At 45.1% G+C, this 25,935-nt stretch overlaps 1 protein-coding gene and 1 pseudogene across 1 annotated transcript in view; one reads left to right on the forward strand and one right to left on the reverse strand.

Annotated features, from left to right (window-relative positions):
• GLB1 (galactosidase beta 1) overlaps positions 1-25,935 on the reverse strand; it is a 113,869-nt gene that overhangs the window by 23,136 nt on the left and 64,798 nt on the right. The window contains 2 exon segments of the mRNA XM_010372962.2: positions 2,057-2,146; positions 4,744-4,818. Coding sequence (XP_010371264.1) covers positions 2,057-2,146; positions 4,744-4,818 — 165 coding nt within the window.
• Positions 24,036-24,983, forward strand: LOC104669851 (annotated as a pseudogene).

The following is a 25,935-nucleotide window of genomic DNA, read 5'->3' on the forward strand; positions in this document are numbered from 1 at the left end:
TGGAAAGGTGACTGGGAGGAGCTAAGGAAAGCATTAATCCACCTTCCTGTGTTGCAGGAATGAGCTGAGCACAAGAAATGCTACTAAGACCACACAAACCTTCTAGCACAAGAACACCTCCCGCCCAGACTCCACACCTCCATCTCCTTTTTGTTTATTTATTTACTTATTTTGAGAACTAGCTGAAGTGGTAAGTTTCCTCAAGGGCTGAGGAAAGCTTTGTCAAGGGCTTCCAGAAGGAGGGGTAGAAGCTGTGATGCTCTCCAGGCAGGTGTGGCTGAGGCTCAGGGGGTCCCTGCAGAGACAGTAGGATGAGCCCCACTCCCCGAAGTCTGTGCCCTTTGGGGTTTTTTGCTGGAAACAGATATTCTGTGGACTTGCCCCAGATCTGAAATAGCCAGGGCCCAGGAAGCCCCACTCAATCTGAGACCACTGCCTTGGCCAAAGATCAGAAAGCAGAAGGGGTCTGAGAAAGAACAATGGCTGCACGTGTTCATATATAACCTGAAACTCCCTCCCCAGGCTCCACGTGCTCGTGGATCATTGTCTGAAGTGCTCAACAGCCCTGCGAAGTTCAGGTAAGTTCCATTTATAGATGTGGGTGCTAGGACTGCAGAGTACCCTATACAATGTTCATAAAACAGTGAATGTGTGTGTGGGGGGGGTGGGGGGACTTAATTATTCATTATATTACAAAATAGAATTGTTGGAATAAAATCACAGGTGTAAAAATAGCAACTGATGGCAAACTTCACTAAACTAAGATCAGATATGCTGTTACTATTTTGCCTAACTGTTCAGACCTCTTCCAGAAGGTGATCGCCACAGAAAATCAGAAAAGAGGACGTGGATAATCTTCTATTTCAAAACATGGGGCTGAGATCCTAAGTGATGAAGCTTAACATTGCAGTGAAGGGACAAGCTGGTTTCACAGGCATCCAACTATCATTCCCTAAGGAAACATCACCTTCGTTGTGTTCATGCCCAAAATGTTTTACTGAATCTAATTAGCGAGGCAAAGTCTGCAAACACCCTGACCTTTTCAAAAATGTCCATGTCATGAGAGAGAGACTTAGGAACAGTTTCAGACAGAAGAAGACTAAAGAGAATATAACTAATGGCAATGTGTGATTATGGATTGGAAACTGGATTGAGAAAAGATTAAGCTGTAAAGGACATTATTGCAATGACCAGGAACACTTGACTATAGAATTTATATTAGATTATAGGATTGCATCAATATTAAATTTCTTATGTGTGATCATTGTATTATGGTCCTGCAGGATAATGTTCTTTTTCTTAAAACATGTATGCTGTAGTATTTAAATGTGGAGTGACATGGTGCTGACAATTCAAATGGTTAGAAAAAGAAAAGCAGTTGACTACATACACATGGAGAGAAAAAGGCAAGTAAAGCACTGTTGACAATTGGTGAATCTAGGTAAAAAGTATATGGGTGTTTATTGTACTATTCTTGCAACATTTTTTGGATTTAAAATTTTCCAAAACAAAACGCTGGGAAAAATTAAAAAAAAAATAAAGACGAGGCAGTGTCTGGATATCAAACACACACATATACAAACACACACACACACACAAAAAGATGTGCTCTGTTCTCTTTAAAAGCAGGAAGAAGAATCTCAAAGAACCCAGTCTACCAAAAAACACAGTCCTTATGCCATTGAGCTAAGAACAGACAAATAATTAAACTGTCTGTTTTGAGTATTAAAACAGTGATCTTCCACTGATGCCTAGTAATAAAGATTAATTAGATTGGTCAGTGAACTCAATTTACAACTTGTACAGAATTATGGTGAAGCAGGTTGGGCTACCTCCTGTATGAGTGAGAAGTGGGGCAAAAAATATAGGCAGGATCAGCCCACCGTGCAGCCCTTCAAGCTAAAGAGAGCCTGGAAATTCATGGTTCATTTACCTGGGATCTAATGCATTTGCTTACCATTTTGGCCCCTGAACTCAGAATGGGCACTGCAAGGCAGTGCAGAAAGCACATTTTTGCAAACAGAAAACTGGCGAGGCATTACCTTTGAAGGCCTACCTGTTTCACCTGGATAAATGTCAAGGGATAAAGGCTTTTGATGGGCCCAGAGGGGCACAGAATGTCCAGAGCTGCTCCCACTGTCTTTAACTGAAAAGAAACAAAAGCAGCATTCACACACTGCACCCCTCACTGGTCATCAAGGTAGAGAGTAGCGTCACTTCCTAACTATCAAAGATATCAGCGGGTTTGACCAAACCCCTAAATAAACCTAAATCATTCAGATTCCACTCAATATTGCTTCCCAGTCTCCTTCAGTCCTCTCCATCTACTCCCTAACTCCTGAAGAAAACTATGATGATGGTAGTCTTAAAAAAGGTTTCAAACATACCTATTCAGAAATTCAACCTGCTCAGAGACCTATAAAAGGCTCTTAAAATGAATGAAAACCAAGGGTCAGATGCGGCCTCCTTATATAAACCCTCTCTGAACACCCCCAAGTGAAATAACTAAGAATTAAAAGTAGTAACCAGAGGCCAATTACATTCAACTAAGATTAGATACACTATTATTATATCACCTTAATATTTAACACTTCCTAGTTACTTCACCCTCCTCTGAATTTGTGTGCGGCATTTTTTCCATGCCTGTGTCATTTTTCAGTTGTTCATCTTTGTCTTCCTCACCAGACTGTCAGCTCCTTAAGGATAAGATATGTTCCATACTCAGCCCTGATGCCTAGAACATAGTAGACGCCTGGCAACTATTTATTATATTCAATCCAAAGGACTGGTTATTTTGGAACCCAGGATACTCATTCTGATGCGATAACAACAATGATAATAACAGCTACCAGTCATTGCCTGTCTACACACTCCATACAAGATACAGCGTTTACATGCACTAGCTCACTAACTACTCACAACTACCCTGTGGGGCAGGCGCTACTGTCCTCCCTGTGTTGTGGAGACTCAGAGAAGTCCACTTGAGTAATGACAGAGCCAGGATTTGTGGTTAGATTTGGCTCCAAACCCCAGGATTTTCCACGACATAATACTGGTTAGGATTTTTTTTTCTTTTTTTGAGAGAGACTCACTCTGTCACCCAGGCTGGCAGGCTGGAGTGCAGTGGTGTAATCTTGGCTCACTGCAACCTCCTCCTCCCAGGTTCAAGCGATTCTGCTGCCTCAGCCTCCTGAGCAGGCATGTGCCACCATGCCTGGCTAATTTTTGTATTTTTAGTAGAGATGGGGTTTCACCATGTTGGCCAGGTTGGTCTTGAACTCCTGACTTCAGGTGATCCTCCCGCCTCGGCCTCCCAAAGTGCTGGGATTACAGGTGTGAGCCACCACGCCCGGCCCATTTAGGAATTTCATAAACACTTCCCACGGTTACCTTGCTGATGTGCAGCATTAAGGAAAAAAATCTGATTCACAATTTCATCAAGCCAGCTACTCATATGGGTGTTTTCCCGCCTGGACGCTAAGAAATTCAACTCACGGTAAAAACCTGTTTTCCATATAACTGTGTTCTACATAAAGTTAATTCAGTTATATGCTGATTTGCTATCTTCAACTGTATATATTTATTTAAAAATAAAAAGTCATTTCTGCTCACATGATTTTCTTTCACGGTAAACAGAATGTGCTTTTGGTACTAAGCTAGCTTTGTTTTAGCAATGTTGTTGTTTTGAACATTTGGAGCTATTTTCTGTTGCATAAAAATAGATTTGTCACGGCTCTGAAACAAACCCAAGTTTTCCTTAAGTAGCTGTAGCAATGAACAGGTAGAAGGTGCTCCCTTTACAAGAGCGACTAAAGTCTGATTAAACTAAAGAAAGATCCCTATCAGAGAGAAAGACCACATTCTTTGTAGAATGTAGCACACGTATCTGACACTAGGTGGAAAATGTTACAAGAACTCAACCAACCATGTCAAAGGGCTTCTTGGATGGAAAAATTACATAATCATGTTTGGCATTTTGCTTGAAGATAAAAACTTATGATACTATTTTAGGATATTGAGATTCTTAAGAAATAGGTAATGGTTCTTTTTTTTTTTTTTTTTCTTGTGAGTTAATACATGTAGGAGTTAGGGATTACAAAAGGGGAAAACCTGAAGACACAGATGGTCAAAACAAATTGACTTTGGCTATGTCACTCCTCTGACTATTAAGTAAAACCTTTCTTCTTTTTCGCTTTTCCTAGAATACATTGCCCTTAACTCCTATTTATGATCGATTTCTAGCTTTTTCTCCAGTGTCCCCATTTAACATATAAACCACAGACCATAAAAATTAGGACACAACTTTGAGATGGAGGGAATTATATAATTTAGGGCAGAGATCTCTCAAAATGCCTGTGATTTTGCGGAACTCCTAAAAAAAGGTAAATTATGACAAAGAGCCTTGACAGCCAGAACAATGAGGTGGCATGTTATTTCCACAAAGGCACTTGACACTGTTTATACCACTGATAAAGGAACCAAGATGACCCAAATGATCCAAGAATGCCTACTACTCCCACCTGTGTCCCATCTGCTCATCCTGTCAACAAGCATAAGTATGTTCTCACCGCTCTCTCCCCCTTTTCCCAGAAACATTGTTTACCCCATTAGGCTCGCAGAAAACAAATTCTCAGAAAAATAACGAGCCAATTCCTCCAGCACAGCACTTTCACTCACTGCTACTAAATTCCACTTTCTCACTCCCATCTCTCACTTTCAAAGTTTCTGTTATTTTTTTCTTACCTTTTCCAGAGAGACCTTTCCATATGCAAACTTTGGTGTAGATGGAGGGATAGGACCTTCTGGTACTTTTTCAAACTATAAACCAGAGCAGAAAAAGAGAGAAAAGAAAAAAAGCTGTTAAACCTTCAGAAACATATTCAAAAATTTATTTTTTGAAAGGAAGGTCAAAGACTCATCAGTGCCAGAGCTTTTTTTGAAAATCAAAGGAACTAGAGACTTCTTCCAAAGCAGGATCTGGTAAATTTTTTTACCTCAAAGTGCATGTCTGTGTTTTAAGCTTCAGGAATATCCAAATAATTATAAACCGAAAGACCTCAAGACAAAAGAGCAAAAACAAGTAGAGAGAATGAGGGTAAACAGCAGGAGGCTAGGGAGCGGGAGGGAAAAGGAAACAGGTACATGACAAACAGACTCTGAAGGGAGATAGCCTATCATAGGAAAAATATTAATCTTAATTGCTAAAGTGCTGTATCAATGTTTTTTTTTTTTTTTTTTTTTTTTTTTTTTTTTTTTTTGAGACGGAGTCTTACTCTGTCGCCCAGGCTGGAGTGCAGTGGCCAGATCTCAGCTCACTGCAAGCTCCGCCTCCCGGGTTGACGCCATTCTCCTGTCTCAGCCTCCCGAGTAGCTGGGACTACAGGCGCCCGCCTCGTTTTTTGTATTTTTTAGTAGAGACGGGGTTTCACCGTATTAGCCAGGATGGTCTCGATCTCCTGACCTCGTGATCCGCCCATCTCGGCCTCCCAAAGTGCTGGGATTACAGGCTTGAGCCACCGCGCCCGGCCTGTATCAATGTTAAATTTACTGTGGTTATGAGAGAGAATACTTCTCCATATTATTATGAAACATATAATAAAGTATTTAAAGGTAAAGGCCATGATGTATGCAATCCTCCAATGATTTAGAAAACACACACACACACATATACAAACACAGAGAGAGAGAGAGAGAGAGAGAGAGAGAGAGAGAGAGAGAGAAGAAACAAGCCTATGCACAAGTGATGAAGCAAGTAAAATGTTGACGCAGATGAGTCCAGGTGGAGAATATACAAAAGGTTTTTTTTTTTTTTTTTTTTTTTTTGAGCCGGAGTTTCGCTCTTGCTGCCCAGGCTGGAGTACAATGGTGTGATCTTGGCTTGCGGCAACATCTGCCTCCTGGGTTCAAGCGATTCTCCTGCTTCAGCCTCCCGAGTAGCTGGGACTACAAGCATGCACCACCACACCTGGCTAATTTTGTATTTTTAGTAGAGACAGCGTTTCTCCATGTTGGGCAGGCTGGTCTTGAACTCCTGATCTCAGGTGATCTGCCCACCTTGGCCTCCCAAAGTGCAGGGATTACAGGCATGAGCCAGCGCACCTGACCACAAATGCTCTTTTTTTAAACTACTTTTACTCCTGTAACTTTTCTGAAAGTCTGAAACTATTTTTAAAAATAAATCCTTATTAAATGTTAAATATTATATATGGACATATACACATGCACACACATATATGTGCATGTATGTATGTAATTATGGAGTAAGAGGATCTGGGAGAAAGTCTCACGTCTTAGAAATGTCTGTGGCCGGCCGGGCGCGGTGGCTCAAGCCTGTAATCCCAGCACTTTGGGAGGCCGAGACGGGCGGATCACGAGGTCAGGAGATCGAGACCATCCTGGCTAACATGGTGAAACCCCGTCTCTACTAAAAATACAAAAAACTAGCTGGGCGAGGTGGCGGGCGCCTGTAGTCCCAGCTACTCAGGAGGCTGAGGCAGGAGAATGGCGTGAACCCGGGAGGCGGAGCTTGCAGTGAGCCGAGATTGCGCCACTGCACACCAGTCTGGGCGACAGAGCGAGACTCCGCCTCAAAAAAAAAAAAAAAAAAAAAAAGAAATGTCTGTGGCCATCTGCCTTTTCAAGTAGAGTGTACTGTGAACTCTCAGGAGCCTTCTATTGCTTTCTTTCCTTCTTTTTTTTTGGTTTCCCTTTCTAAAAGACACAATGATGGCAGCATTGCCTCTTTATGACCCGGAGCAGCTGCTGCCATCACGCTGGCTGTGGCAGAAGGAGGTCGTGGGCAGTGGCGGTGGGAGCAGCTGCAGGGCCAGTAGGGGCAGCGGGGAGGACCCCTGTGCCCCATATCCCCAAGGCAGCTGACTGTGCAGTCCCCAGCCTCACGGGGCCAGGCAGGATCTACTCCCAGGCCTGGAGCCTCTGCCGCTACTGACCCTGGCCCCGCGTCGCTGCTCTTGCCTGCTGCTGCCGTGGAAAGGGTGCAGCAGGGAGGAAGTGGACAGTCCCTGAAGCCCGCCACGATGGGATTGGGCCGAGTCACCTGCTGGCGGGGTAGCAGCGTGGTTGGGCACGGAGGGGCGGACAGAGAAGGTCCCTGAGGTAGAGCTGTGCCCGGGGCAGTGCCACGATCCACAGAGCCAAGCAGGAGCTGGGCGTGGCTGCAGCTACCAAGCTGCAGCTGCAGACGGAAGCATCTCTGCACTCTCGGGGGCCCGGGAAGGCCCCTGTCCCCCGAAAGGCTAAGAGGTGTCTGCTCTCGCTGCCTAGCGTCTCTCTTCTCCCAGTGCCACTCCGATCTCGAAGCAAGGATGGCGCTGAGTGGCCCACGTGCTGTCGCACGCTGGCTGTGTGTGCAAATGCTCAGGGTAGCACTGATATGCCAGCCTCCTGCCACCTCAGCCCCCTCTGGACTTTGGGCACCAATGAGCACAGGAGGGAGGCCGAGGGGGCTGAGGACAGCTCAGTACTGGACTGTAGGTGCCCCTTGACACAAACAGTCTGGGCGCCATGAATGGTGGCAGGAGGTGGGCAGGCTCCTGGGTGGAAGTGGGCGGGTGATGAAGCCCCACCTTCAAGTGGGGGAGGGCTCGAAGCCTGGGGTTCAAGCCACTAGTCTCACGGACCAGAGGGGTAACTGGTGGTGCTTTTCCCTGGACCCGCCAATGGCCGCCCATGGTCCAAGCCGCACTTCCTCCCCACTGAGGCCCCTAACATCCACAAGTCAGCAAGACTAGAAAATGGAGACACAAGGGAGACAATCAGCTACAGAGAAAAGCTATTCTCTCTGCTGAGAGGATGGAGAGAGGATGGGACAATCTACCCACAGAGAGGCACCACCCTGTTTGCTGAGAGCTGAACACTGGTTGGGACACCCTGGCTATGGAGAGGAGCTACCCACTGTGGGTCTCCTCTGAGCTGTTCTATCACTCAATAAAGCTACTCTTCATCTTGCTCACCCTCCACTTGTCTGTGTACCTCATTCTTCCTGGATGTAGGACAAGAACTCAAGATCCGCTGAATGGTGAGGCTGAAAGAGCTGTGACGCAAATAGGGCTGAAACATGCACCTTGCTCACCACGTTGTGGGAGAAGAGAAGGAGAGAAGAGCTGTGCAGACCTGGGAGCTCCCAGAGCTGGGGCTGTGACTCCCTCTTTGGGGCCCTGTGGTTCCTGGCATCTCCAAGCTTCCGGGCACTACTGCATACCCTGATGCCAGCCAGAGAAGCTGTCTGCAGTGCGCCTGGTCCAGCTGCAGCCTTGCAGAGGGCTGGCGCCTGTGCGGGTACCTGGAGCTGCTCACCCTGCAGCAGCAGCCAGTGTGTCTGACCATGCACAGTGGCTCAATCACATGCCTGCTCACACACCCCTTGCTGTTCTATGCCTGACTTGTCCTTGGTAGGTATGGGATCCAGGCAGGAAGCATGAGCCAAGTGCCGCCTGCTGGGCCAAGACAGCAGAACGAGCCCAGTGGGCCCAAGCAAAACTCGGGCAAAGGCGCCACAGGCCACAGAGGTTTCTAGCCAGAAAAGTGACACTCCAAAGATCCTGTAACAATAATAAAAACTAATAATTTTTAAAAGGCGGAGGACAAGGCCTGGCACAGTGGCTCACGCCTGTAATTCCAGCACTTTGGAAGGCCGAGGTAGGTAGATCGCTTGAGGTCAGGAGTTCAAGACCAGCCTGGCCAACATGGTGAAACCCCATCTCTACTAAAAATACAAAATTAGCCAGGCATGGTGGCACACACCTGTAATCTCAGCTACTTGGGAGGCTGAGACATGAGAATTGCTTGAACCTGGGAGGCAGAGGTTGCAGTGAGCCGAGATTACACCACTGCACTCCAGTCTGGACGACAGAGTGAGACTCTACCTCAAAAAAATAAAAAATAATAAAATAATGAAATAAAATAGGAGGACAAAAAACTGTTATGGTGAAAAGCAAGAGTCCCCTGCCTCACTTTTTTCTTCTTTCTTTCAGAGGAAGCCATTTAAAAATTATCATTTTTTATTATTTTATTTTGAGATAGGCTGTTGCCCAGGCTGGAGTACAGTGGCATAATCACGGCTCACTGCAGACTCAACCTCCTGAGTTCCAGCGATCCTCCTGTCTCAGCCTCCTGAGTAGCTGGGATTTTAGGCATGCACCACCATGACCTGGTAATGTTTATTTTTATTTTTGTAAAAACGGGTCTCACTATGTTGCCTAGGCTGGTCTCGAACCCATGAACTCAAGTGATCCTCCCACCTTGGCCTCCCAAAGTGCTGGGATTACAGGTGTGAGCCACCACGCCCAGCACATTTTAAAATTATTTAATTGTTCCTATTTTTGCTTCTTCTGGTCTCTAAGTAATATATGTGTACTGCTTTTTCTTATCACTGATTTATTTAACACGAGAGTACAGCCCAGAAGATAAAGAAAGTTTATCTTCCTTTCTTGCTATTATGTTTGTATCAACATTTTCAGCTTCTCTCCTAGTTACCTTTAAAATAATATCCTTATATCTTTATTTCTTAGTTCCATCAATTAGCATATTACCCTATGTCACTTCTTTTTGTTTTGTTTTGTTTTTTTTGAGATGGAGTCTCGCTCTGTCACCCAGGCTGAAGTGCAGTGGCGTGATCTCCACTGCCTACAACCTCCACCTCCTGGGTTCAAGTGATTCTCATGCCTCAGCCTCTTGAATAGCTGGGATTACAGGCTCACGTCACCATGCCTGGCTAATTTTTGTATTTTTAGTAGAGACAGGGTTTCACCATGTTGGCCAGGCTGGTCTCGAACTCCTGGCCTCAAGTGATCTGCCCACCTCAGCTTCCCAAAGTGCTGGGATTATAGGCATGAGCCACAACGCCCAGTCCTCTGTCACCTCTTTATTCTCAATGTCCTAAAATTTCCCAGAAATACATCTGACTATGTACCTTCTTTGCATTCATTATGTTCGACAAATCAGAGATCCCTTTCCATTTTGAAAAAATTCTGTATTACTTCTTTGACATTTTTTCTCCAATTTTTTCTTTCTTATCAGTAACAAGTTGGACATCCTAGATTGTTCCTCATTATCTCGTATCTTTTCTGATTTCCATCTCTGTATTCTGGTTCTAGTTTCTAGGAGATTCTCAATATCCAAGAACTCTTGTTCTAGTCTAGTAGCTTCTTTTTCAAAGTATCCCATTCTTACCTTATGGATGTAACATACCTCTGGAAGGTATTAACTTGATGGATTTTGTTTTTTGTACTTAAGATCTCTTCTGTCCCCTGAATTCTTTGTTGCCTCTACAGTCACTTTTCTGTTTACTTCATCTTGGTCTTTCTCTTTCCTGTTGCAGGTTTTATGGTTGTCCTCAGTGTCTGGCCATGCCTGGTTGTTCATTCCTATTTAATGGTAATGCAAATGAATGCCCCAGCATCTGCATAACTGTCCTCTCTCTAACAGTGCTTCCTACTCTGTGTACAGGAGCAGGGCTTGTCCTCTGGGTTTTTTTTTTTTTTTTTTAATTTTTTTTTGAGACTGAGTTTTGCCCTTGTCGCCCAGGCTGGAGTGCAGTGACACGATCTCAGCTCACTGCAACCTCCGTCTCCCGGGTTCAAGTGATTCTCCTGCCTCAGCTTCCTGAGTAGCTGGGAATACAGGTGCCCACCACCACGTCCTGCTAATTTTTTTGTAATTTTACTAGAGACGGGATTTCACCATGTTGGCCAGGCTGGTCTCGAACTCCTGACTTAAGGTGACCTGCCTGCCTCAGCCTCCCAAAGTGCTGGGATTACAGGCGTAAGCCACCACGTCCAGGTCTGGGGGTTTTGTTTTAGGGTGCTCTGACAGAATCAGATGTAGTGGGGAGGGTCTTTAATCTGGGGCTGTTTACTTTTTTAATGTTTTAAGGAAAATCCCCTCTGATTTCCTGACTGGTAGAAAGATGCCTCCCTGATGGACGGTCTGTGTTTGAGACTGAGGTGAAGGAGTGGAGGACCTAACAGAAAATACGTAAGGTTTAATTCACCTTCTCACTGTCAGCTCCATTTCATTCCTATCTTTTGCCACTCATGTACTTCCAGGACCTGGTCGCCGTGGTTCTTTGAGACCAGTCTACTCCCTGCTCTCTGTTCCTGTAACTCTATTCCACGCTCACTAGGGACTGAGATTTCCTTATCCTACATCCTCAGCCACCACAGATCTTTTGAAATCTGTCATGCAGGAACAACTCCCCTTTTACTGTCTCCATTTTTAAAAAGATGCCCATGTTTTGAAAGAAGTAACATTTTGGAAGGGAGAAGAGATAAGGAGGTGGTCAGCTGGCCATCTTGCTCTGGAAAGTGCTTTGTACCCACAAGATGAATCTATTATCTCTATGAAACTTTTAAAACATAATATTAAAAGAAATAAATGTGGGATCAAAGAGTTACTATTTATCTTGGAAAGTGAAAAATGTTGTAAGATCTTTTCCCACTTTCCCTGAAGTCTAGACCACACTCCTCTACTAGCCGTTTACCCATCCCTTCTCACTCCCCATTCTGGCCAATAAAAGCAGATTCACAAAGAGCGACCTGAGAATGAGAAGAGTATGATCGGTTTCCTGAAGTTCCCTACTTACCCGCACATATTAGTGACCATGTCATACATCCCTTAAAGTTCAAGGCGGATTCCAATTTAACTCGGACTGCAATCTTTTCTACCACACTGGAAGAAAAAGTCATTGTATGGACATACTTGTTCAACCTACACTCAGCTCACTTTGATGCAGTGCTTAGGTGCTTGTACTGTCATCTCATGTACTACTTCCAAAGGCTCTCATACCTAGTTATTATATTTCCTCTTTAGAGATAAGACTGAGAAACTAGCACGAGATGATAAAGAGAACAAGGGAGGGAGTTGGTACTGTGGCGCCAAGTCTAGCGCTGTTCCCACTGCTCCGCCCTGCCTCCTTATTGTTGTAACAATAGAATAGAAAGTATTAGGCGCAGCGCAGTGGCTCATGCCTGTAATCCCAGCACTTTGGGAGGCTGAGGTGGGTGGATCACCTGAGGTCAGGAGTTTGAGACTAGCCTGGCCAACATGGCAGAACCCCGTCTCTACTAAAAATACAAACAAATTAGCCAAGCATGGTGGCGTGCTCCTGTAGTCCCAGCTACTCAGGAGGCTGATGCAGGTGAATCGCTTGAACCCAGGAGGCAGAGGTTGCAGTGAGCTGAGATCGTGCTACTGCACTCCAGCCTGGGCGACAGAGCAAGACTTCGTCTCAAAAAAAGAAAAAAAAAAAGAAAGTTTTTTCACCCACAATTCCAAAAACAAAACAAAACAACCCCCAAAGCCACCACAAAACCTTCTCTTCCAGTTTCCCTCCTAGACCCTCCCCTTATGCATACATATAACATAAACTTGAGAGATAATTTTGTAATTTGCTACTGTCACTTACTAAAAGTACTTCTGACATGGTTAAATATTGAAAACAATTTTACTTATTGCATATTATAGCGTTTTGTGTGGATATGACAGAATTTACATAATCCGTCCTATATTAGGGGTTGAATTGTCTCCAATTTTGATATCATAAATACCAAAATTTCTAAGTTGCAACAAACAACTTCATGTCTATAGCATTATCCTTCTTTTAAATTTTTATTTTTTAAAAGTAACGCCCCAAGTGTGGGGTGACTAGGTCAAAGGATATGAGTATTTTATATGACTCTTAAAATAGTGTATACCCACATTTTCACCAAGTATCCATACTTGTTTACGTCATTTACCCTTTTTTTTTTTTTTTTTTTTTTTGATACGTTGTTTTGCTCTTGCTGCCCAGGCTGGAGTGCAATGGTACAATCTTGGCTCAGCGCAACCTCCGCTTCCCAGGTTCAAGTGATTCTCCTGCCTCAGCCTCCAGAGTAGCTGGGATTACAGGGATGCGCCACCACGCTCAGCTAATTTTTTGTATTTTTAGTAGAAACGAGGTTTCTCCATGTTGGTCAGGCTGGTCTCAAACTCCCGACCTCAGATGATCCGCCCGCCTTGGCCTAAGTGCTGGGATTACAGGCGTGAGCCACTGTGCCTGGCCATCATTTACCCAACTTTCTATGTATATCTTGATATTCTGATCAGTGGTATTAGCTCATTACAATATAGATATGAAGCTTTCATCTGTCTATCCCATTTATTACAATTTTCTAACTTTTCATTTTAATATTGATTTTTCATTGATACTAGTTTGATTATCATATAGCAAAATCCTCATCTTTACCTTAGCTAATTAATGTTTCAGAAAAGAAATTAACAAATATACTAAAATGCTATACTTCTAAACCATTATTTTTCCGTAATAATTTGTGCTTTAATCATACTATTCAGAGCAATTGCAAATGTTGCTTCTCATACTTAACTGGACAAATTCAATACAGGAAGCTGCTCTTTTCCCTGTGGAATCCACTAGATTCAATGGTGACCAGCTTTTCCTTCACCAAGACCTCTAATGTTTTCATTCATTCATTCAACAAACTCTTATTAAGAAAATGCTTTGTGTCAGGTCCTACGCTTGGTACTAGACTTACAAACAGCTCCTATTCCAGAGAGTGAGAAATGTGTATAAATCAGTTACATTAACATACCATGAAAAGTAGTATTTTCAATAGCAAAGACATGGAATCAACCTAAATGACCATCAATGGTAGACTGGATAAAGTCCAGAAAAACTGGACATGGTGTTTATATACACCATGGAATACTATGCAGCCATAAAAAAAGAACAAGATCATGTCCTTTGTAGCAACACAGATGGACCTGGAGGCCATTATCCTAAGCAAACTAATGCAGGAACAGAAAACCAAATACTGCATGTTCTCACTTATAAGTGGGAGCTAAATGATGAGAACACATGGACACAAAGGGGAACAGAATCAGGTCCTGTTTGAGGGTGGCAGGTGGGAGGAGGGAGAGGATCAAAGAATGACCTATTAGGTACTATGCTTATTACCTGGGTGACAAAATAATCTGTATACCAAACCCCTGTGACACACAGTTTACCTACACAACAACCTTGCATGTGTACCCATGAACCTAAAAGAAAAGTTAAGAAAAAAAAAAAGTTTTAAAAAGATTTCTACAATATAAGTGATAGAAAACAAAATGTGACTAACTCAGCTGACAAGTGGATCAAAGAAGATTCTGCAGATAAGGTAAGTGAGGTGTGTCTTCATTTCCAGGTGAATAAAGGCAGAGGGTGCAGAGACCAGGAAGTATAAACAGCACTGTCTCATTCATGGAATTGTATATAGCTCCATCTTAAGGCCAGGGAGTCACATCTAAGAAGGGAGAATTGAAAGATGAGGCTGGAAAAGTATAGGGGCCAAGTCATGGAAGGTATCCCGACCACATCAGTGTTTTAGATACTACACTTGATCTAAGCCAAAAGACTGATAAGTGATCACATCAGTGTTTCAGAGAAATCATTCTGGAAGATGGACTAGAAAAGCCAGCTCTACAGGAAATGAAGAGACCAGTACTACAAGAGAGCAGGTGGCACTTTAAAAGACTATTTAACAGCTACTAAGTAATATTCCCTTTCTCGTCTGTAACCATCAGACATAAAACACTGGTTTTCACCAGCACTACATGTCAGGCCTCTGAGCCCAAGCCAAGCCATCGCATCCCCTGTGACTTGCACGTAACTAAAGAATCACTAAAGAAGTGAAAATGCCCTGCCCCGCCTTAACTGATGACATTCCACCACAAAAGAAGTGAAAACTTTGTGAAAGTTCTTTTCCTGGCACATCCTGGCTCAAAAAACTCCCCCACTTAGCACCTTGTGACCCCCACTCCTGCCCGCCAGAAAACAACCCCCCTTTGACTGTAATTTTCCTTTACCTACCCAAATCCTATAAAACGGCCCCACCTTTATCTCCCTTCGCTGACTCTCTTTTTGGACTCAGCCTGCCTGCACCCAGGTGATTAAAAAGCTTTATTGCTCACACAAAGCCTGTTTGGTGGTCTCTTCACATGGGCACGCATGTCATTTTGGTGCCGTGACTCGGATCGGGGGACCTCCCTTGGGAGATCAATCCCCTGTCCTCCTGCTCTTTGCTCCGTGAGAAAGATCCACCTACGACCTCTGGTCCTCAGACCAACCAGCCCAAGGAACATCTCACCAATTTTAAATCAGGTAAGCGGCCTCTCTTTTTACTCTCTTCTTCAACCTCTCTCACCTCTTTCTCCTTTCAATCTTGGTGCCACCCTCCAACCTCTCCCTTCTCTTAATTTCAATTCCTTTCATGTTCTGGTAGAGACAAAGGAGACACGCTTTATCCATGGACCCAAAACACTGGTGCTGATCACGGACTGGGGAAGGCAGCCTTCCCTTGGTGTTTAATCATTGCAGGGACGCCTCTCTGGTTACTCACCCACGTTTCAGGGGTGTCTGACCACGCTGCAGGGACGCCTGCCTTGGTCCTTCACCCTTAGTGGCAAGTCCCGCTTTTCTGGGGGAGGGGCAAGCACCCCAACCCCTTCTCTCCCTGTCTCTACCCCTTCTCTGCTTTTCTGGGGGAGGGACAAGTACCCCAACCCCTTCTCTCCCTGTCTCTACCCCTTCTCTGCTTTTCTGGGGGAGGGACAAGTACCCCGACCCCTTCTCTCCCTGTCTCTACCCCTTCTCTGCTTTTCTGGGGGAGGGGCAAGTACCCCAACCCCTTCTCTCCCTGTCTCTACCCCTTCTCTGCTTTTCTGGGGGAGGGGCAAGCACCCCGACCCCTTCTCTCCCTGTCTCTACCCCTTCTCTGCTTTTCTGGGGGAGGGGCAAGCACCCCGACCCCTTCTCTCCCTGTCTCTACCCCTTCTCTGCTTTTCTGGGGGAGGGGCAAGCACCCCGACCCCTTCTCTCCCTGTCTCTACCCCTTCTCTGCTTTTCTGGGGGAGGGGCAAGAACCTCAACCTCTTATTTTTGTGCCCAGACCTCTTATTTTTGCACCCCAACTTATTTTTGTGCCCCAATCCCTTATTTCTGCACCCGACCCCTTTCCCGCTTTTCTGGAGGGCAAGAACCCCCAAACTCCTTCTCTCCATGTCTCTACTCTCTCTTTTCTCTGGGCTTGCCTCCTTCACTATGGGCAACCTTCCACCCTCCATTCCTCCTTCTTCTCCCTTAGCCTGTGCTCTCAAGAACTTAAAACCTCTTCAACTCACACCTGACCTAAAACCTAAATGCCTTATTTTCTTCTACAATGCCGCGTGACCCCAATACAAACTCGACAGTAGTTCCAAATAGCCAGAAAACGGCACTTTCGATTTTTCCATCCTACAAAATCTAAATAATTCTTGTCGTAAAATGGGCAAATGGTCTGAGGTGCCTGATGTCCAGGCATTCTTTTACACATCCGTCCCTCCCTAGTCTCTGTTCCCAATGCAACTCGTCCCAAATCTTCCTTCTTTCCCTCCCGCCTGTCCCCTCAGTCCCAACCCCAAGCACCGCCGAGTCTTTCCAGTCTTCCTTTTCTACAGACACATCTGACCTCTCCCCTCCTCGCCAGGCCGAGCTAAGTCCCAATTTTTCCTCAGCCTCTGCTCCCCCACCCTATAATCCTTTTATCACCTCCCCTCCTCACACCCGGTCTGGTTTACAGTTTCGTTCCGCAACTAGCCCTCCCCCACCTGTCCAGCAATTTCCTCTTAAAAAAGTTGCTAGAGCTAAAGGCATAGTCAAGGTTAATGTTCCTTTTTCTTTATCTGACCTCTCCCAAATCAGTTAGCGTTTAGGCTCTTTTTTCATCAAATATGAAAAACCCAGCTCAGTTCATGGCTCGTTTGGCAGCAACCCTGAGATGCTTTTCAACCCTAGACCCTGAAAGGTCAGAAGGCTGTCTTATTCTTTTTTTTTTTTTTTTTTTTTTTCAGTTGGAGTCTCGCTCTGTCGCCCAGGCTGGAGTGCAGTGGCCGGATCTCAGCTCACTGCAAGCTCCGCCTCCTGGGCTTTCACCATTCTCCTGCCTCAGCCTCCCGAGTAGCTGGGACTACAGGCGCCCGCCACCTCGCCCAGCTAGTTTTTTGTATTTTTTAGTAGAGACGGGGTTTCACCGTGTTAGCCAGGATGGTCTCGATCTCCTGACCTCATGATCTGCCCGTTTCGGCCTCCCAAAGTGCTGGGATTACAGGCTTGAGCCACCGCACCTGGCCAAGGCTGTCTTATTCTTAATATGCATTTTATTTTATTACTTAATCTGCTCCCGACATTAAATAAAACTCCAAAAATTAAATTCCGGCCCTCAAACCTCACAACAGGACTTAATGAATGTCACCTTCAAGGTGTACAATAATAGAGTAAAGGCAGCCAAGTAGCAACTTATTTCTAAGTTGCAATTCCTTGCCTCCACTGTGAGACAAACCCCAGCCACATCTACAGTACAGAACTCCAAACACCTGAACCGCAGCTGCCAGGGGTTCCTCCAGAACCTCCTCACCCAGGAGCTTGCTACAAGTGCTGGAAATCTGGCCACCGGGTCAAGGAATGTCCACAGCCCGGGATTCCTCCTAAGCCGTGTCCCATCTGTGTGGGACCCCACTGGAAATCGGACTGTTCAACTTGCCCAGCAGCCACTCCCAGAGCCCCTGGAGCTCTGGCCCAAAGCTCTGTGACTGACTTCTTCCCACACCTTCTTGGCTTAGTGGCTGAAGACTGATGCGTCCCATCACCTCGGAAGCCTCCTGGACCATCACAGACGCTTTGGGTAACTCTTACAGTGGAGGGTAAGTCCGTCCCCTTCTTAATCAATACGGAGGCTACCCACTCCACATTTCCTTCTTTTCAAAGGCCTGTTTCCCTTGCCTTCATAACTGTTGTGGGTATTGACAGCCAGGCTTCTAAACGTCTTAAAACTCCCCACCTCTGGCACCAATTTGGACAACATTCTTTTATGCACTCCTTTTTAGTTATCCCCACCTGCCCACCTCCCTTATTAGGTCAAGACATTTTAACTAAATTATCTTCTTCTCTGACTATTCCTGGGCTACAGCCATGCCTCATTTCTGCCTTTTTCCCCAGTTCAAAGCCTCCTTTGCATCCTCCCCTTGTATCTCCCCACCTTAACCCACAAGTGTAAGATACCTCTACTCCCTCCTTGGCGACTGATCATGCACCACTTACCATCTCATAAAACCTAATCACTCTTACCCTGCTCAATGCCAATATTCCATCCCACAGCATCCTTTAAAAGGATTAAAGCCTGTTATCACTCGCCTGCTACAGCATGGCCTTTTAAAGCCTGTAAACTCCCGTTACAATTCCCCCATTTTACCTGTCCTAAAACCAGACAAGGCTTACAGTTTAGTTCAAGATCTGAGCCTTATCAATCAAATTGTTTTGCCTATCCACCCTGTGGTGCCCAACCCGTACACTCTTTCGTGCTCAATACCTTCCTCCACAACCCATTATTCTGTTCTGGATCTCAAACATACTTTCTTGACTATTCCTTTACACCCTTCATCCCAGCCTCTCTTCGCTTTCACTTGGACTGACCCTGACACCCAACAGGCTCAGCAAATTACCTAGGCTCTACTGCTGCAAGGGTTCACAGACAGCCCCATTACTTCAGTCAAGCCCAAACTTCTTCCTCATCTGTTACCTATCTTGGCATAATTCTCTTATAAAAACACACGTGCTCTCCCTGCTGATCGTGTCTGACTAATCTCCCAAACCCCAATCCCTTCTACAAAACAACATCTCCTTTCCTTCCTAGGCATGGTTAGTGTGGTCAGAATTCTTACACAAGAGCCAGGACCGCGTCCTGTAGCCTTTCTGTCCAAACAACTTGACCTTACTGTTTTAGCCTAGCCCTCATGTCTGCATACAGCAGCTGCCACTGCTTTACTGTTCGAGGCCCTAAAAATCACCAACTATGCTCAAATCTCTACAGTTCTCATAACTTCCAAAATCTATTTTCTTCCCCCAGCCATCGCTCAGGACAATGCTTATGCTGATAAGTTAACTAAAAAAGCAGCTAGTGTTCCAACTTCTATCAGTTTTTCTTCTTCACATTGGCCACTCCCACCTATTCCCCCGCTGAAACTTCCACCTATCAATCTCTTCGCACACAAGGCAAATGGTTCTTAGACCAATGGAAATATCTCCTTCCAGTCTCACAGGCCCATTCTATTCTGTCATCATTTCATAACCTCTTCCATGTAGGTTACAAGCCGCTAGCCCACCTCTTAGAGCCTCTCATTTTCTTTCCATCACGGAAATCTGTCCTCAAGGAGATCACTTCTCAGTGTTCCATCTGCTATTCTACTACCCCTCAGGGATTGTTCAGGCCCCCTCCCTTTCCTACACATCAAGCTGGAGGTTTTGCCCCCGCCCAGGATGGGCAAATTGACTTTACTCACATGCCTCCAGTCAGGAAACTAAAATACTTTTGGTCTAGGTAGACACTTTCACTGGATAAGTAGAGGCCTTTCCCACAGGGTCTGAGAAGGCCACCGTGGTCATTTCCTCCCTTCTGTCAGACATAATTCCTCAGTTTGGCCTTCCCACCTCTATACAGTCTGATAACGGACCAGCCTTTATTAGTCAAATCACCCAAGCAGTTTCTCAGGCTCTTAGTATTCAGTGAAACCTTTATATCCTTTACCGTCCTCAATCTTCAGGAAAGGTAAAATGGACTAATGGTCTTTTAAAAACACACCTCACCAAGCTCAGTCACCAACTTAGAAAGGACTAGACAATACTTTTACCACTTTTCTTTCTCAAAATTCAGGCCTGTCCTTGGAATGCGACAGGTTACAGCCCGTTTGAGCTCCTGTGTGGACACTCCTTTTTATTAAGCCCCAGTCTCATTCCAGACACCAGAACAACTTGAACTGCACCCCAAAAACTTAGAGCCTAAAAACTCACCAACCAACTAAATAATTATGCTGAACCCCCTTAGGCTTTCTCTATTAGATGTCCTAGGACCTCCCAATTCTTAGTCCTTTAATACCTATTTTTTCTCTTTCTTTTATTCGTACCTTGTATCTTCTGTTTAGTTTCTCAATTCATCCAAAACCACATCCAGGCCATCACCAATCATTCTATGCGACAAATGCTCCTTCTAACATCCTCACAATATCGCCTCTTACCACAAGAGCTCCCTTCAGTTTAATCTCTCCCACTCTAGGTTCCCACGCTGCCCCTAATCCCGCTTGAAGCAGCCCTGAGAAACATCGCCCATTCTCTCCATAACGCCCCCCAAAAATTTTCGCCACCCCAACACTTCAACATTATTTTGTTTTATTTTTCTTATTAATATAAGAAGGCAGGAATGTCAGACCTCTGAGCCCAAGCCAAGCCATCGCATCCCCTGTGACTTGCACACAACTGAAGAATCATAAAAGAAGTGAAAATGCCCTGCTCCGCCTTAACTGATGATATTCCACCACAAAAGAAGTGAAAATGGCTGGTCTTTGCCTTAAGTGATGACATTACCTTGTGAAAGTTCTTTTCCTGGCACATCCTGGCTCAAAAAGCTCCCCCACTGAGCACCTTGTGACCCCCACTCCTGCCCGCCAGAGAACAACCCCCCTTTGACTGTAATTTTCGTTTACCTACCCAAATCCTATAAAACAGCCCCACCCTTATCTCCTTTCGTTGACTCTCTTTTCGGACTCAGCCCGCCTGCACCCAGGTGATTAAAAAGCTTTACTGCTCACACAAAGCCTGTTTGGTGGTCTCTTCACACGGATGCGCATGTCACTATACATCAGCAAGAGACAGCTGTGTCTGCGTATCAAGCCAATGGCATTCCAGTCATGAACAGAGCAGGATGATCAATCAGCCAGTGTAGACAAATCCTGGATCAAATTTCAAACTTCATTAAGCTTTTGAAGTACAGAAAAATCACTGTGGCTCTTCTCCCATCCCCTCTTCACCACTAAGCTCAGTTACTACCTTTGGGAATCCCAGAATCCACTCCAATTATCAAGGTCCTCAACTACCACTTGATTAATTTTTACAGTGACCCGTTTCCAAAAAATCAGCGGAACTCTTACTTTGATGGAATCCTTATAAAGAACAGAAACAAAACTCTTAAAATGGGTCTTAAGTTGATTTGACAGCATACAAAAATAAACTCACGACTGCCCCTCTCAGGAATCGGTAGGGAAGAGGAGGTCGCTGCCCTATATTTTTATGGTTCATCCCCGAGGTCAAAGTGTTAACCATGTTTGGTTGAGTTTTACCCACACCAAAGCAAATACCTTTTAGAATGCAAATGTCATGAGCTTTGCCATGCCTTGAAGATTGTTATGAAGAGAGCCGCCTGAGGGCCTTTACCACTGAGCATAGGCTTATGCAACCTGCTGGGAGATTATCCCCAGGAGTCCATGTCAGTGAAATATATTGCCCATCACCATCTAATGTGCTCTTGAAATGGATTAAAGAGGAGACATATTCCACTTTTTGAGTCTTTGATGAAGGAAGGAGGCAGGTAGAGCTATATATAGGGGATATTTACCATCCAATTCCCTTACTTGATGCAAGCAAATATTTTGAAGATCCTTTAACAAATCAGCTAATGGAATATCTACAAAGTCTCATAAGAAAGAGCCCACTGGCTAGGTGCGGTGGCTCACACCTGTAATCCCAGCACTTTGGGAGGCCGAGGCGGGTGGATCACTTGAGGTCAGGAGTTTGAGACCAGACTGGCCAACATGGTGAAACTCCATCTCTACTAAAAATACAAAAATTAGCCATGTGCATTGGTGTATGTTTCTAATCCCATCTACTTGGGAGACTGAGGCAAGAGAATCACTTGAACCAGGGAGGTGGAAGTTGTCTGGGTGACAGAGCAAGACTCTGTCTCAAAAACAAACAAAGAAACAAAAACAAAAACAAAATACATTTATCTCCACTAAATCTTGTAGTTAATTTCTCTTTCAAACCAGAAATGTCAAAAAGAGGGAAAATATGATATGTTAAGCTGCAATCTATCATAAGCTATTTAATTACATTCATTTCTTTTTTTGTTTTGTTTTTGAGACGGAGTTTTGCTCGTCACCCAGGCTGGAGTGCAACAGCGTGATCTCGGCTCACTGAAACCTCCACCTCCTGGGTTCAAGCGATTCTCCTGCCTCAGCCGACAGAGTAGCTGGGACTACAGGAGTGCGCCATGACCAGCTAATTTTTTTATTTTTAGTAGAGACGGAGTTTCACCATGTTGGCCAGGCTGGTCTCAAACTCCTGACCTCAGGTGATCCACCCACCTCAGCCTCCCAAAGTGCTGGGATTACACGCATGAGCCACTGAGCCTGGCAATTTCTAAAGACTCTGTCTCCTTTGTGGGTTCTTTTACTCTGCCCAGTGGTTAAAGCTTTGGATTCCCTGGGTTTGTCTTTTGCTTGGCCCATCCTCCTCCTCCGTCAGTTCCCCATGTGCAGTCTCAACCTCTCCCTGGACTTCGGCTTCCATTTGCACTGATGGCCCCAGAATCTGCGCCAGCCTTTCAGACTTCTCCCTGGAGTGTCTTACTATTAAGTGTTGGTGCTTATGGAGAAATCTCTCTACCTGGATGTTTCTGGAAACATTGAGCTGAACAAGCCCAGAATTGAACTTGCTTCCCCTGTCCCTGCCAGGGCCTCCTCTGCAATCCTCTATCTCAGGTGCCAATCCCAGTACCCACCTAGTTATCTAACTAAGGTTGTAACCTGGACAAATCAACAATTCCTCATTCTTTCTCACATCTGTGTTCAGTCAATCACCAAAATCCTATCAATTTTACCTCCTGAACACTTTTCTTTCCTAATTTAAATGTTTTAATTTTCTTTTGGAGACAGAGTCTCACTATGTTGCCTAAGCTGGTCTTGATTTCCTGGCCTCTGGCAAACCTCCCACTTTGGCCTCCCAGAGTGCTGGGATTACAGGCAAGAGCCACTGTGCCCAGCCCTAAATGTTTTTCAAATTGATTGCTTCCTCTCCACTCCCTGATGACCCTGCCATCGTCTCATTCCTAGGCTACTGTGGCAGCTGCATCCAGAAGTGCCCCAAGGGAGGAATCCCACCAGCATGTTCACACTGTCACATGTTTTTGTAAAACTTGCAAAAGTAAGATAATGTGACCATAACAAGCTAGCATCCTTGTCTCTTTCTGCTCCAGCTTCCCTGTGTCAAATGTCCTCTTCCTTTGGGAGGTTTTACAGTTGCTATAGGCATTTTGGGGACCCAACTAAAAAGCAGTTAAAGTAGGGATTTACTTTACATGGGTACAGTAGGATATATTGATACAATTCCTGGTTACTTTCATGAGTAGGTAAGTTATGATTAATGGATCTTCCCTCCACTCAATGTGCTGACTCACTTAGCATCATAGTACAATATAATCATGCCTGAAGGCACCCAGCCCCGGAAGTACATGGGTTGTGGAGAAGCAAGGTTTGAAATGTATGGGGCCAGAACCTGTCTGTGAAAATTTCTTCCAAAAATTACAGCTCATATATGAACGAACTGGAGAGATAGTTCCCCAATTTTGATTACAATCTTAAACATTTATATAATATTATCAGTAACAAAATGTGAAGCTTTTTTGTTTTTCTAAACTATCAATACTAAACAAATTTCAATCAGCCAGGCTAAAAAGAAAGATTTCTATTCTCTCTAGAGGCAAAGATTACAAACATTGTTGCCATCTGAAGAGGCAAACACTGTTGCTAAAAAAAGGTGATAAGAGGCCAGGTGGGGTGGCTCACGCCTATAATTCTAACACTTTGGGAGGCCAGGCAGGTGGATCACTTGAGGTCAAGAGTTCGAGACCAGCCTGGTCAACATGGTGAAACCCCGTCTCTACTAAAAATACAAAATTAGCTAGGTATGGTGGCGCACACCTGTAATCCCAGTTACTCGGGAGGCTGAGGCAGGAGAATCGCTTGAATCTGGGAGGCAGAGGGTTCAGTGAGCCAAGATTGTGCCACTGCACTCCAGCCTGGGTGAGACAGTGAGACTGTCTCAAAAAAAAAAAAGCTGGTAAGGAATGGGGAAGCACCACCAGGAGCTGCCACGTCCCCAGAGCAGCCACGCTGCAATCATGGTGTCAGTAGTTAACACTGTGGATACCTCCCATAAGGACATGATTCATGATGCTCAGATGGACTACTAAGGCACCCGCCTGAGCAACCTGCTCATCAGAAAAATCCGTCAAAATCTTCAAAGTGCACAATGGAGGGCAGATCCTCATTGCCAACCTCAGAAGTCATGAGAGTCCTTGTGGCATGTGGCCTGGGCTCACCCCACATATGGCAATATCCTGGCATTGTGCTCCTACGATTGGAAAGTCATTATCTGGAAAGAGGAAAATGGCACCTGGGAGAAGACCCACGACCCCTCAGGATATGACTCCTCAGTGAACTGTGTGCTGGGACCCCCACGACTACTGCCTAATCCTGGCCTGTGGGAGTTCAGATGGGGCCATCTTCCTGCTGACTTATACAGGGGAAGGCCAATGGGAAGTGAAGAATATCAACAACGCTCACACCATTGGCTGCAATGCTGTCAGCTGGACCCCTGCTGTTGTACCTGGAAGCCTCACAGACCAGCTGTCCAGGCAGAAACCCAATTATGTCAAGAAGTTTGCATCAGGTGGTGGTGACAATCTCTTCAAGGATGGCCAGTGGAAGGAGGAGCAGAAGCTGGAAGCACACAGTGACTGGGTTTGAAATGTGGCCTGGGCCCCCTCCATCAGCCTGCCCACCAGCACCATGGCCAGCTGCTCCCAGGATGGTCGTGTGTTCATTTGGACCTGTGATGATGCCTTGGGAAATATATGGCCTCCCATATTGCTGCACAAGTTCAATGATGTCATGTGGCATGTGGGCAGGTCCATCATGGCCAATATTTGGCCATCTCTGGTGGGGACAATAAGGTGACCCTGTGGAAGCAGTTGGCTGACGGGCAGTGGGTGTGTATCAGTGATGTCAACAAGGGCCAGGGCTCTGTGTCAGCTTCAGTCATAGAGGGCCAGCAGAACAAGCAGTGACAAGACAGGCGGAGCCTCCCACCTGCCAGCTCCAGGACTGCCCCATCCTGGGCCAACTGACTGAGCAACTGTGAGGAGCTCCCAACTCCAACAAGATTCTTTTCCTAGGGGTAGTTACAAATGCAACCACAGATTGATCATCTAATCTGTCTAAACATGATCAGAGATGGTTTGTAATTTACTGTCCAGCTGAAAGCATTCATGTTATGAGGCAGAAACTGCAAATGGTGTTCAAATCTATTATTTTAAAATATTTTAAGCCATTTTTATGTAACTTTGGGTTCAGGCATTATTTGGGAGGCGTTGTTTCCAAAGTCACTAAATAAAGACATATTGCTTATTAAAAAAAACAAAAGGTAAGGAATGAAGAACGGTAGAGGTTTCAAGCAGTTAATAAAACCAAATGATGTTTTTAAAAAAATGTTGTAGGCTGGGCACAATTGCCCATGCCTGTAATGCCAGGACTCTGGGAGACCAAGGCAGGAGTATTGTTTGAGGTCAGGAGTTCGAGAGCAGCCCAGGCAACATAGGGAGACTCCGTTGCTACAAAAAAATTTTTAAAAAGTCAGGTGTGGTGGTGCACACCTGTAGCCCTAGCTGCTCAGGAGGCTGAGGCAGGAGGACTGCTTGAGTCCAGGGGTTTGAAGCTGCGGTGAGCCATGATTGCACCACCGCCCTCCAGCCTGGACAACAGAACAAGACACTGTCTCAAGAAGAAAAAAAAAAGTGATATTTGTGATTATTTTAATCATTTAATCTTTTTGTTATGGACTGAACATTTGTGTCCTCCCAAAACTCGTATGTTAAAATTCCAACTCTTAAGGTGATGGTATTATGTGGTAGGGACTTTAAGATGGGATTAGTACCTTAAATGAGATCCCAGAGAGCTCTTTAGCCCCCTTTTTATAATTAAGGATACATTTAGAAGTCAGTGCTCTGCAGTGTGGAAGAG

This window comes from Rhinopithecus roxellana, chromosome 1 (genome assembly GCF_007565055.1).
Source record: "Rhinopithecus roxellana isolate Shanxi Qingling chromosome 1, ASM756505v1, whole genome shotgun sequence".
NCBI lineage: Eukaryota > Metazoa > Chordata > Mammalia > Primates > Cercopithecidae > Rhinopithecus > Rhinopithecus roxellana.